The sequence below is a fragment of the Puma concolor genome, chromosome C2 (assembly GCF_028749965.1).
Source record: "Puma concolor isolate L17-30 chromosome C2, mPumCon1.1.hap2, whole genome shotgun sequence".
Lineage (NCBI taxonomy): Eukaryota > Metazoa > Chordata > Mammalia > Carnivora > Felidae > Puma > Puma concolor.
The window spans coordinates 61,212,780-61,224,488 of NC_141675.1; the positions used below are offsets into that span (position 1 = coordinate 61,212,780).

Consider the following 11,709-nt stretch of genomic DNA (forward strand, 5'->3'; position numbering starts at 1 on the left):
AGTTCTGTTCTTTCCTCAGAGCACGGAATGATTACAGAGCAACTGCAAGTTTACTTGTTGGCATATACCCTTCTGTGAAGGAAGGTCAGGGTCTAAGTGCTTTTCAGATCCCACAGGGTAGACATTCAATAAATACCTGTTGCAAGAATGAGATAATGGATGAAAATATTTTTACCGTTCTCTTCCATATTGCAGAAGAGATGCTCATCTGTTTTACCAGTAACAGCAAATTTCAGAAGGAGATCATAGTAATAAACAATGGTCAAGTTATAGGAAAATACTGTGTAAAATAATGGTGGAAAATTCGAAACAATTCTAAACGAAGTTTAGGGTTGTCCACCATGAGAAAAGGGACAGAAATGGGTATCAGAAGACACTGAGCAATGTTCTGGCTTTGCCCACAAGTCAAATGGAGCTGGACAAAAACAGATCCCTTTGTTTTAGATTTTTGTTTCCTCTCATGTAAAATGAAGGCAATAAAATAGGTCTCCACAGTCTGTCTCTTAATGCTAAAACTCAGCAAAAGGAAGCTGGTGGAGAAACATTACTTAGTAGAAGCTCGAAGTATTTATAAAAGGTGTCACTTTTAAATTCAGCATTGCTTAAATTCAGCGTTGTTAGACACACATTTAGGAGAGTACCATGGAATTTTTAGGTTATTAGATATGCTGACATTTTAATGACATTTATCTTTGCTCTGAATTACGATATAGATAAGGTGCCCACAAGTCATCTGCTATGCTTGTCCTGCTACAAGTAAGATTCTATTTTTCCGTGATTGAGACCTCAATACATATTGAAACACACACATTTTTCATTTTAGAATATGATTTGCACGGTTCTGCAATTTTCCTTTTTCCACTGAACAGTAAATCCTGACAATTTCATATGCTTGCCTTATTCTTTTTAATAGCTGAGTAGTAGGAGTATACTGTAATTTCCTTATCTATTCATTTATTGACAAATTTTTGGGCCATTTTAAATAGTCCATCTTACTGACAATATTAAAATGAATTACAATGAATATTCTTGTACATAGATTTTTTTATGCACGTCATAATTCATTTAGGATAGCTTATAGAATTGGAATTGCTCATTCAAAAAGTACACATTGGATACATTTTACATTTGATATGTTCTGGAAAACGGCCTACCAAAAAAGCTTTGACAATTCAGTCTTAATAATAGTACCCATTTCCCTGATTCTTTGCCAACAATATATATTGGGAATCTTTGCCAAGCTGATGAATGAAAAAAGTTGTCTTCTTTTTTTATTTGCATTTCAAATCAAATTCCTAATGAATTTGAATATCTTTTCACATGATTAGGAGCTATTTGTGTGGCATTTTGTCCTTGAATCCATAAGATATGTAGGCATAGTTATGAAGAATAGAACTATATGTGATATGGGGATGTGCATTTATGGGCAGAAATGAATAAAAAATACATTGGAAAGATGCAACGCAAGAGTAGTTAACTTGGGGCAGAGCAGTGGCTGAGGGTGGGCCGTGGTAAGAGGGCAATTTCATGTGTGACTCAACTTTTTACAATGAGAATAATGTTTTCCTCCTACCTTTGTTTTAATAATAAAGGGACTGTTAAATAGGAATCATAAAAATGAATGAAATTGTATTTCACTGGCTATACTCTCTTTATCTGTTTGCTTCTCTCCTTTCAACTTCCAGGAAATAACCTTGCTTCTTTGTTTATTGTATCCACTCCAGTTTCTCTACCTCCTTGAAAAATTTCCCTAAGATCTGTCTTAGACACTCTGCTCTCTTCTCCAGATATCTCATCTGCATCCATAGTGTCCACCCTCTGGGATCTATTGATGTCGCACTGACTTCTCTCTGCTTGCCTGATCCTTCTACTTGGTTTTTTTTTTTTTTTTTTTTAATGTTTATTTATTTTTGGGACAGAGAGAGACAGAGCATGAACGGGGGAGGGGCAGAGAGAGAGGGAGACACAAAATCGGAAACAGGCTCCAGGCTCCGAGCCATCAGCCCAGAGCCTGACGCGGGGCTCGAACTCACGGACCGCGAGATCGTGACCTGGCTGAAGTCGGACGCTTAACCGACTGCGCCACCCAGGCGCCCCTTCTACTTGGTTTTAAATAACAGCATTGTACTTAGGGCATATGCAATTAAAACAACAAAAAGAACATACAGAAAGCTACAAAAAGAGGTGAACAGAAACCTGGGAAGGTGATAACCCAGCCTTGATGGTGAGAGAAGACTTTCTTGAGAGGGAAGTATGTAAATATGAAGTATGAGTATGAGTTTGCTGGGAAATTGTGGGGGAGGGGGCAGGAATATTCCAAGCTGACACCAGCATTTGATAGGCCCTAAAATAGCAATACTGTTAAATCATTCAAATAACTAAAATATGACCAGCATGACTTAAATAATTTGGGTAATGTTACAGTGCTGGATAATTTTGTGACTGATATGTTGGAACCATAAATCTAGACTAACTACCTGTGGGGAGGTGGAAAGGGATCGGATGAGGAGATAAGGATTCCCCTGAAAGGAATAGATGTTACGTATTCTTTACCATCCCAGGGAAGGAATGTAGAAAAATAGGTCTGAGACTAGAGTGAAGGAAAATATTTTCTGGCCTCCAGGCTCTATTTTCTGAAGAAAAATATTTTCTTCAACCTCCGGGTAGGTTTACAGAAAGAGTAACCTCTTTGCCATATTAATGTAACCAGAAACGAGGAAATGGAACAAATTAGTAGGATACCATGAGAAGGGTCCAAAACGGCATTGCCCAATAGGACTGTCTGCAATGATAAAAACATTGTATAAACTTAATTATCCAATATGATAGCTATTAACCACTTGTGGCTACTGAGTACTTTAAATATGGCTGGTGCTTGTGAAGAACTGAACCTTTCATTTTATTAAATTCTTCTTTTTTTAATTTTCACTTTAATTTAAATAACCACCTGGGGCTCATGGCCACCATATTGGACAACACAGGTCTGGAGCAATGTGGCAACCTGGCCTCAGAAGTGTTGAGAGAATTAGAGAAGAACATGTGCACACGTGGAAGGGGAAGGAGTAGAGGAAAACAGTGTCCCTGGTAGTCCTCAGCAGAGAATGTCAGTGCCCAGAGAGTCCAGATTTAATGGGGGTTATATATCCATGAAATGGTGGTAAGACACGATGAGGGAGGAAAAGACCCTGAGGTGCTTGTGGAAGTGTGAAGCAGAGCCTTGGGAAAAAGTTGGAAATCACCAAGGGACAATCCAGAGACTTCCTGGGGTGGTAGGTTGTGTTATCACTGAGTGTAATATACTTGGTAATGAATGACAAATGTGCAGTAATGGCACACATTATAGTTCTTCGGTTGCCTGCTTTATTTTTCTTTTTTAATTCTCAAGAAAATTGAAAAAGTAGGCCATGCCCTTGGTCTACAGGTCTGGCTAAGTTGATGCACCACAAATGAATAGCAACAGGCACTGTACTGTCTCTCTCTCACCTTTATAACAAGTTTCTTGGTTGCCTTCTCTGTTCCAATCCTGGGCAAAGCTCAAGGTTAAAATATTTGTTCACCTAAAGCATTCTTCACCACCCTCTCTGACCCGGATCAATTTTTATAAGCACCTGCTCCAAACGCACACAGAGAAATGGGAAAGGGCATGAAGCTGTTAGAACTCATCACAAAATTCGGCACAAAGTCAGCAGCGTTTAAGAAGGCCAATTTTTCACGTGTGTTGACAAACAACTTTACGTGCTTTTGTTTTGGTGATGACATTGTTTGCTAGCCTCAACCACGAATTCTAGCAAGTCAAACAAAACCTCTAAAGAATGTCAGTCATTTCCAATTGTACCAGCTGCAGTGGTGTTGGATTTGCTTTGTGTTATTACCTTACTGTTGGGTGAGCGGTAGGGGAGACCCCCCTGAGCTTCACTGATTTCCTGCTGCCACCAAAAATGGGTTTTTTGATTCCACTAAGAGAGTTGAGGTAAGAAATGCTCTGACCTACTGCCTTTGTTTAGCAGGTCATGAATTGACTGAGGCTGCTGAATGTACAACGTACTATATAACAGAGTTCTAGATTAAGCTTTACCTGTTTACCTTCTCATAAGCCTCCATTGAGATGCCTTTATTTTATTTATTTTTTTAAATTTTATTTTATGTTTATTTATTTTTGAGAGAGAGAGAGAGACAAAGTGTGAACAGGCGAGGGGCAGAGAGAGAGACACACACACACACAGAATCCAAAACAGGCTCCAGGCTCTGAGCTGTCAGCACAGAGCCCAACGTGGGGCTCAAACCTATGAACCATGGGATCTTGACCTGGGCTCGAGTCAGATGCTTAGCTGACTGAGCCACCTAGGCGCCCCATAAGATGTCTTTAAAAAGCAAAAAAATAATAATAAAGTACTAAATTATTCTTATTTTTCCTTTTCTTCTTCCACCTTTTCTCTGCATTGATTTGATTATTGATTATTTGCTGATTGTACATTAATCCCAAATTATGAGGGCTGAGCGCCTATGTGTTATTAACTTAACGTGGTTGGTTTGTTAACCAAGTCCTTATCCTATCGGATTCCTGTTCCTTACAACAACATCCCACAGCGTTGCCTTGTGGCCAGTGGGAGCCGTGCCATACAATGGGCTGGAAAGTTGACAATCTGTCCCGGGGTCCTGGCTCTGCCCCACAAGGTAATTCAGTTAAATATTTTTGTGCTTCATTCTTCTTGTGTGTAAATGGGAAATAAAAATGTCTACCCTGCCTACATTCCAGGCTGGTGAGAGGATCAAATAACATGATGCCTATAGAAGTGCTTTATAAAATCTTATCATACTTGAAAGATATTAAATTTTTATTCATCATTTTCACCTCCACTGATTTCCAGAAAGAGTTTTAGTTCAGTTACAATGAAGGTACATAGGTGGTTAGACCATTAAAGCAAAGATAAAAGAACAGGGGTCATATAATGAAAATAGCAGATAGCTGTTCCAGAAAAATCTACATTAAGAAGAGTGGTATTAATTGAACACTAAATTCAAACCTGGCAATTAAGGCAAAACACAAAACATTGTTAGGCACATGACTCTCCTTAATCTATGAAAGGAAGCATGTTGGTTTATTAGGAGAGACAGAACTTTTTCTACCATCCAACTCTAAGGATTGGTGGATGAGACTGTTTTCTGGGCACAACCTGTGTACATAACCTGTGTTCCAGCTGCCCTTGCAGTTGGGATGTGTCCGGGATCCATGAAAACCTTCCACATGTGACCCTTCTTGCTCTCACTCCTGCTACTGGCTTGATGTGTGGCAATCACAGATGGTGAGAGATGGAAGGAGCCCGGGCACCTGAATCCTTACCTGGAGCTGCCCACCAATTAGAAATATCTACTTTCTAATTTATATGAGCAAGAAATAAACCTCTAATGTGTATGAGCTATTATATATTTTACAGTGTGCACAAGCTATGAAAATACAAATTGTCTAATGTGGAACTTTACTGGATAACATAATATAGAGTTTTTAACTATCAGTTTTACCTAAATTTTTTTTTTTTTTTAATGATCTTCCTGAACTGTCTCCTATTTTGTCAGAGATAAGCAAAATCTAATAGTTGTAAGGAAAGGGAATGAAACAAAGATGGGGGATTTTACTTTGTGTTTAGGATAGTAATGCCTGGAGTGGAAAAGAAAGAAGCAAGAGACAAGAATTCTTCTGGAACATGAGATATGTCCAAAAAGGCCTGTCCACTTGGGGACCTTAATAGTGAAGATACAATGAGCAATGAAAAGGCTGAGAGAAGACTGGGGCCTTATGGAACAGGGAGAAATCTTGACGGATTAGAAAGAAGGACAAATAGGGGTGCCTGGGTGGCTCGGTCAGTTAAGTGTTTGACTTCAGCTCAGGTCATGATTTCATGGTTCGTGAGTTCGAGCCCCACGTTGGGCTCTGTGCTGACAGCTCAGGGCCTGGAGCCTGCTTCAGATTCTGTGTCTCCCTCTCTCTCTGCCCCACCCCTGCTTGTGCTCTGTCTCTCTGTCTCTCAAAAATGAATAAATGTTAAAAAAAAAAAAGACAAAGAAAAAAATAAAAAAAAAAAAAAGGACAAATAAAGCAAAGGTAGGAAAGACCTAACCCATCTTTCCATATTCCCTTAGAGTCTACACTGCCCGGCAGGATCTCAGAGCCTTCAGCTTTGTCCTGTCGGAACAAGGAAGCATCATTCATAGGCTCAGCTGTTGAATCTGTCTATAGGCAGACTCTTGCGAATTTTATAAAGACGACCAAGAATAAGGATAACATAAATTCTGTGGATTTAATCGTTTTATTACATCTCAAGCACAATTTTCAGGAACTGTGGAATTGCCTTCTGAACTTCTCTGATGTTTCGAGACTAAGTTAGCACAAGTGTACTGTGCAGATTCCATTTACCCCCGAGACAGGTTTGTTCTGAGAACCTCCCTGAACATCTCTGGGGATGTTAAAAATTCTACTAGGATTTTTGCTATGCTTTTCTCAATGTTTTATGCTTTGAGCATAAATAGCTCATCTTTTGCTTGTGGTTTAGATTTCATTTCTAGCTATTTAAGCGAAAAATTTAGCAGGGCTGGGGCAAATAGCGGCATGGAATAGACAGGATAGGGCCAGTCCCTCATTCTGGGCCCACAACCTTGGCCAGAACAGAAGTTCCAGGAGATGATATACAGACACAGCTGCTGTCAGAGGTAGGTGGGGACCCAACCCAGTGAGTCCAGCAGGGGTGGGCAAACCATAGTCCCAGGCCAAACAGGCAGCAGGGCATCCAGGACCGAAGAACAGAAAGTCCTGGCATGTAGAGGTCAACAATGTAGAATTCAAGGGAAGAAATACTCAGAAATTTACATAGCCAGACTCTGAAGAACCTCAATATATAACAGGTCTCAATGGGGCTTTTCCAAAATTCCATTTCCCTTGGACCATAATTTTCACTTATCTGCATTCCTCTAAAGTCATCAAACCACAGCCATCTTTTTCCACATAATAGCTATAGCTTTTGAAGTATCTAAGAAAATGTAAAATATGGTGGACATCAAAATAATATGAATATCCAGAGACCATGTCATTTCTCTAAGCATTCCAAGTGCTACAGGGAAGTTTGAGTAACAACCATTTTACAATTCTTTGAAGAATACAAGTTTCATTCCATTCAGGTTGATATATGGCTTTTTGGACACCATCACTTGAAAGAAAATGAAATTTCTAGTACTTCTATCCAGGTAATTTCTTTGTTCTAAAGATGGGGATCGATTTAAAATAAAATACAATAAAATGTAAAAAATAAAGATGAGGATCAAGACATCAGTTAAAATCTTTTGAATGCTAATAAAATGTGAAATAAGAGGTGAAGAATGATGCCTTTGTGCACTTCTATGTGAATTTGTCTTTGCAACTCACTGCTTCCACTTCCTACAGCAACTAAAAGGAATGTAAAAGCATAGTTGTGTTATTCAAAGTTTAAATCCCTTTAGGAAATGTAGGAGTTAGAATCAGGAGAATGTTAGAGGCCATGTGATTCAACGTCTACTCCCTGAATAATACCCATGTTAACTGAGCACTTACTCTGTGTCAAGCACTCTTCCAAGTATTTTTCAGATAACAGCTTATCTAATCTTCACCACAAATCTGTTGTCCCCCACGTTAGAAATAAAGGAAACCAAGGCCCAAAGGGTTAAGTAATTTGCACAAAGACATACTGTTTGTTAGAGGCAAAACTGGGATTTAAATCCAAGAAATCTGATAAAAGAGCTTACGGTTAGTGACTCTGAGTCATTTCTACCACTTTACAATACATGTAAGCATTACTTGCTTCATTCCTAAATGTTACTACTAAGATGTATACGGTGTGTATATTTCATTTGGAAATACACGTGAAACATTCAATATGCAATTCAAAGACCCAACTCCCCATTTTTCAATTAAGGATATGGACTTTATCTAATATCTGACAAATCTTCAGCCCCACATAAGCAATCTGTGTACAAAAAAAAGAGGAGAGAAAGAGATCTAGTGACAGAATCTTCGCATTTCCAAGAGCATGTCTTTAATGGTTGGACTACAAATCACCACCTTTAGAGTTCCATGTTGCAGGACACTTAGGGCAATTTGTCCTTTTACAGCAATCTACACCTGTGGCCTGTGGGCCTAACGTTCATGACAGATGGACCGAACTCCAGTGAAATTATCAAGTGTATCATCCTTCTCTCAGTATCCATGCTGTGTTTAGAAATCAGACTGTCTCAAGGGCCTAACTTTTAGTCCTGTTGCACATTTGCCATTGGATTATTCCATTCTGTGTCTGTTGAGTCTGTGAAAAATGGACAGACTTCATTTTCTCTGAAAAGTGTATATGCAAAGCTCAATTTCTTTTTTTTTAAACTGTCGTTAGATTTTCTATGTTCATGCAAGCTCCAATTGCAATCTCTTCTCTCTCAGTAATACCTGCTTTTCCAACTGGTAATTTCAAGATAAGTGATCCAATCTTTGAAACATTTAAAGTTAAAAAAAAAAAATCTTGAGACTGATTATCCTGTTTCATTGGCTTCACTCCAGGCTGATCAGTGGTTGAAGAGAACACCCACTCCCACGCTTCGGCAGCAGTTTCACGCTTGAACACATCAACTTTAGGATGTCGACTCTCCTAACAGACCCTAGAATTCAGATTCTTTGTGTCCTAGCAGAACAAACCACCATATTTCTGTTCATGGCGGAGTCAAAGCTGTCATGATCTGGAGTTACGTTTTTCTGAATGTTCTCAAGCTGTCAAAATGTTTGCTATGTCTATCAAAATATGCCAGATCCATTTGGGGCATTGGACATGAGCAACACTGAAACTTTTCAGGCAAATGGGGTTGGACGAATAGCAAATATATGACAATTAAAATGAGGAAAGTGTAGGGCAGAGCATGTCTTTCCTACTAAATGTGATGGATTATATTATAAAGAAATGATTGATATAATTGGGACATTAATTTATCATTATAGGTAGAATCTAACTGGTTATGCAAAACAGGGTACAGCAGACTTTTCCAGTAGTTAGCAACTCTTTTGGGGGCAGAAAGCTGAAGATTAAAATTTATGCCAATTACAGGCTGATATAATTGTTACATTTCATCATGCTTTATTAATTTCAAGGTGGTATTCCAAAATATTGCATGTCTGTCTCAAATTAATGTGGATACTCCCAAGCACCCTCAGAGGATCTTCCGGAGTCCTGAGAACATATTTTAGCAAACATAATGAAGTAGAAAGGAGGAGGGCTCATGTCTACCTAAATTCCACAGCACGAAAGAGCACTTCTTCGTACTCACATGAGAAACTAAAAATCATTTTGATGTATGCGGGTTACAATGCACAGCTGCAGAATTCCAAATTAATTAGCTAAGATAGAGAGAAGGAACTTAATTATTTATAGTTAAAATTCCTAAGGTCTATTTCATATGTAGAATTAAAATGAAAACTTTACATTTTGTTTCGATTGGCATTGTTCCGATAATTACCAAAAAAGTGGGAGACTGTCGCTCACACGGATCCTGGGACAATTAAGTGCCCCCCCCCAAAATGGAGTCACTTGGAGTGAAGCAGGGGAGAATGTTTACAAACTGCTTATTTGCATTTCCAGACTTCCTAAGGACAGTTGTGCTGGGAGTCACCTTGGTCCCCACTCACAACCATAACCTTTGGGTTTCCAAAACAATGGCGATCTCTAAGAAAAATTGTGTCCAAGAATTAATCCTTCCTTGATGGCAAGGATATTCAACAGCGGCAATTTTGAACTAAATCATATTTTTTGGCCCAGAGAACTGAGGACTAATGTTACTCTGGCGTGAAATCCAAGCCTGATCAGTTCTTTTCAATTCCCTGTTTGTTTGTTTTTAATGTTTATTTACTCTTGGGAGAGAGAGAGACAGTGTGAGCAGGGGAGGGGCAGAGAGAAAGGAAGACACAGACTCCAAAGCAGGCTCCAGGCTGTCAGCACGGAGCCAGACGAGGGGCTCCAACTCATGAACCACTAGATCTGAGCCCAAGTCAGACACTTAACCATCGAAGGTCTTGACCATTAAATACATAAACAATTTTAAGGGAAAAATCTGTTTCATCCTAGTCTTCATGAACAATTTAAACCCTCCAGTAATTAAGATTAAGGCTTACCTCAAAAGCACTCTGTATTTTGAGAAAGTCGCCCACACAGAGCTGGTTTTCAAGCAGGGCAGGGTGGTGGTCTTCATCTGTGGCCACACTTCCTGTTCCCCTGGGGCTCTTTGACCCCAGCTGTGGCCCCTTGTTCAACTCAAGTGCATTCTGGTAACTCATAATGGCTTCACCTCTTTTCAGCTGCCTTCAACTATTTCTATACTTTTTTTTTTTTTTTATTCAACAGGTGCCTTTGAAAACAAACCCAATTTAGCAACAGAATTCCAAAATGAAAGCACATTTCAAGGCAGACAATTAGGAGACAAAATGTTCAAGCCAAAATGTTCAAGGTAGGGAGTAAAAGCCCTCAACCCCCACATGTCTTTAATTCCACAGTTTACTTTCAAAATCTACAATTGAATCCTTTTAAAACACCCCTCCTTATATTCTGTTTAATCTGGCTTGATTAAAAATGGATAAAGCTTCCCCCCATGTTTATACCAACCAATACAGAACGCAGCTTGTAAATCTCCTTTGAAACGCATTAAAAAAGCAACTTCTCAGAACTTCCTTGGCTAACCTTGCTTCCGTTAGCATGTCAGGGGTTTAAACTCCATTTTCTTGTGTGACTTGCCCCTGCAAGACTTCTGTCCCAATGGAGGGCTTGCCTCCAAAGGCCACTTTACCAGCAATGTGCAATTCTTTGTTTCATCTGCTCCTGCTTGCCTTTGTGTGTTTCCTGGCAACCAAAGTGAAGCCAACTACAACTTTACCTAACCCTCCCCGCTCCCCCCCCCCCCCCCCCCCCCCCCCCCCCGCCCACACAACTAATTACTGACCTCAAGGTTTCAATGTGCGATGTAAATGTTTTTTTTTTTTTAAAGGACAGTTCAGCTACCTCCTTTTTTATTTTATTTTTTTTTAATTTTTTTTTTTAACGTTTTATTTATTTTCGAGACAGGGAGAGACAGAGCATGAACAGGGGAGGGGCAGAGAGAAGGAGACACAGAATCCTGAAACAGGCTCCAGGCACTGAGCTGTCAGCACAGAGCCCGACGCGGGGCTCGAACTCACGGACCGCGAGATCGTGACCTGGGCCGAAGTCGGCCGCTTAACCAACTGAGCCACCCAGGCGCCCCTTATTTTATTTTTTTAATGTTTATTCATTTTTGAGAAAGAGAGACAGAGCATGAGTGGGGGAGGGGCAGAGAGAGAGGGAACCAAGGAATCCAAAGCAGGCTCCAGGCTCTGAGCTGTCAGTACAGAGCCCAGCATGGGGCTCAAACCCACAGACTTTGAGATCATGACCTGAGCTGAAGTCAGAAGCTTAACCCACTGAGCCACCCAGGCACTGCTCATCTCCCTCCTTTTTAATTAAACTTCACTGCTCTATTATTTAGAAGCAAGTTTTATAAATATATATTTCTATGAAGCATGTTATATATTATGAAATAATAAGATTAGCCAAAGAAAAGAGAATGACATTCTGGAATTTTATGTTTTCCATATAGGAAACCTTTTATTCTTAATTAATAAGAATCCATTCCTAGCTTCTCTTT

General features: G+C 39.6%; 1 protein-coding gene across 2 annotated transcripts in view; it reads right to left on the minus strand.

Annotated features, from left to right (window-relative positions):
• WDR49 (WD repeat domain 49) overlaps positions 1–10,825 on the minus strand; it is a 153,736-nt gene extending 142,911 nt beyond the window's left edge. For both annotated transcript variants that reach the window (XM_025913596.2, XM_086674666.1), the window contains exon 1: positions 10,169–10,825. In XM_025913596.2, coding sequence (XP_025769381.2) covers positions 10,169–10,330 — 162 coding nt within the window. In that variant the 5' untranslated portion in view covers positions 10,331–10,825. The remainder of the gene's footprint in view (positions 1–10,168) is intronic.
• Positions 10,826–11,709: the final 884 nt, after the last annotated feature.